General features: G+C 66.9%; 1 protein-coding gene across 1 annotated transcript in view; it reads left to right on the forward strand.

Moving 5' to 3' along the window:
* Positions 1–1,379, forward strand: part of LOC107198896 (poly(U)-specific endoribonuclease-like) — a 9,186-nt gene that overhangs the window by 4,811 nt on the left and 2,996 nt on the right. Inside the window, exons 2-3 of the mRNA XM_033511582.1 lie at positions 586–733; positions 875–910. Of these exons, the coding sequence (XP_033367473.1) occupies positions 586–733; positions 875–910 (184 nt within the window). The remainder of the gene's footprint in view (positions 1–585; positions 734–874; positions 911–1,379) is intronic.

A 1,379-nucleotide genomic window follows, 5' to 3' on the forward strand; every position in this document is an offset into this window, starting at 1 on the left:
GGGACAGGGCCACCAGACTGGGACAGGGCCACCAGGCTGGGGACAGGGCCACCCTCCTCCTGAGGTGGCTTCTTGGCTCCTTCCATCCCATTCCTCCCGCCGGGAGCGGGGAGCTCCTTCCTCGGGGCTGTCCCAGGACGATCCCAAACCCTCGGTGACCTCCAGCTCCTCCTCTCTCGAGGACAAGTGTCCCTTGTCCCCCTCCAAGCCTCATCGCTGCTATTTTTAGCTCCTCTCGGCTGCCCTGAGTCACCAAGCACATCCCAGAGGGTACGAACAGCTCAGGAAGGAGTTTTCCCAGTCTTCCCAGTTTTCCCAGCAGGAAAGGAAGGACGGCCGGGATGCAAACGAGGGTGCCAGGAATGCGGCAGCTCCTCCGGCAGGGCCCGGGGCGCTGGGGCTCGCCCGGGGATCGCGGGGTGAATCACGGGGAGCAGCTCCGGGGGGGACACCCACGAGCCCTTGGCTGGTGTCACCCTGCGCCGGTGACACAGAGGGACACAGATCCCCTGGGGTGGCCCGGGAGGGGACACAGGGCGGCACGGGGACGCTCCAGGTGAGGGGGTGTCCCCTCGCTGACCCCCGGGTGTCCCCAAAGACCTGTACACGCCCCCCGAGTCCTGCGAGGGACGCTGCGGGGAGCCCTTCAGCGAGGAGGACGAGTGTCATTGTCACCCCGAGTGCGGGACACAGCACAACTGCTGCGAGGACTACGAGAGGCACTGCGGGCCCGGTGAGCGCTCGGGGACCGGGATTTGGGGTGTGCCTTCCCCTGCTGGGGGTGCCAGGGGTTGGTCCCGAGGCTCTGCGGGGTCCTGGGGAGCCCCCGGGGTGTCCCCAACCCCCTGAGATCTTTTTCCGCTCGGTTTTGCAGGTGGGGAAGGGGCCGAGGGTGGAGCTCGGAGCCGCGGTGAGTCAGGAGGGACAGGACCTCCCCCAGGTGCCCCAGGAATGTCCCCACCCTGTTCCAGGGATGTCCCCCCTGTCCCTCGGGTGTCACCTCCTTGTTCCTCGGGTGTCCCCCCTGTCCCTCTGGGTGTCACCTCCTTGATCCTCGGGTGTCCCCCCTGTCCCTCGGGTGTCACCTCCTTGTTCCTCGGGTGTCCCCCCTGTTCCTCTGGGTGTCACCTCCTTGATCCTCGGGTGTCCCCCCTGTTCCAGAGATGTCCCCCCTGTTCCCCCCGTGTCTCCCCTGTTCCTCTGGGTGTCACCTCCTTGATCCTCGGGTGTCCCCCCTGTTCCTCTGGGTGTCCCCCCTGTTCCAGGGATGTCCCCCCTGTTCCTTGGGATGTCCCCCGTGTTCTTCAGGTGTCCCCCCTGTTCCAGGGATGTCCCCACGGCCACCTCCTGTCCCCTGGTCCTCCCTGTCCTGGGATCCC

Source organism: Parus major, unplaced genomic scaffold, assembly GCF_001522545.3.
Source record: "Parus major isolate Abel unplaced genomic scaffold, Parus_major1.1 Scaffold360, whole genome shotgun sequence".
Taxonomy (NCBI): Eukaryota; Metazoa; Chordata; class Aves; order Passeriformes; family Paridae; genus Parus; species Parus major.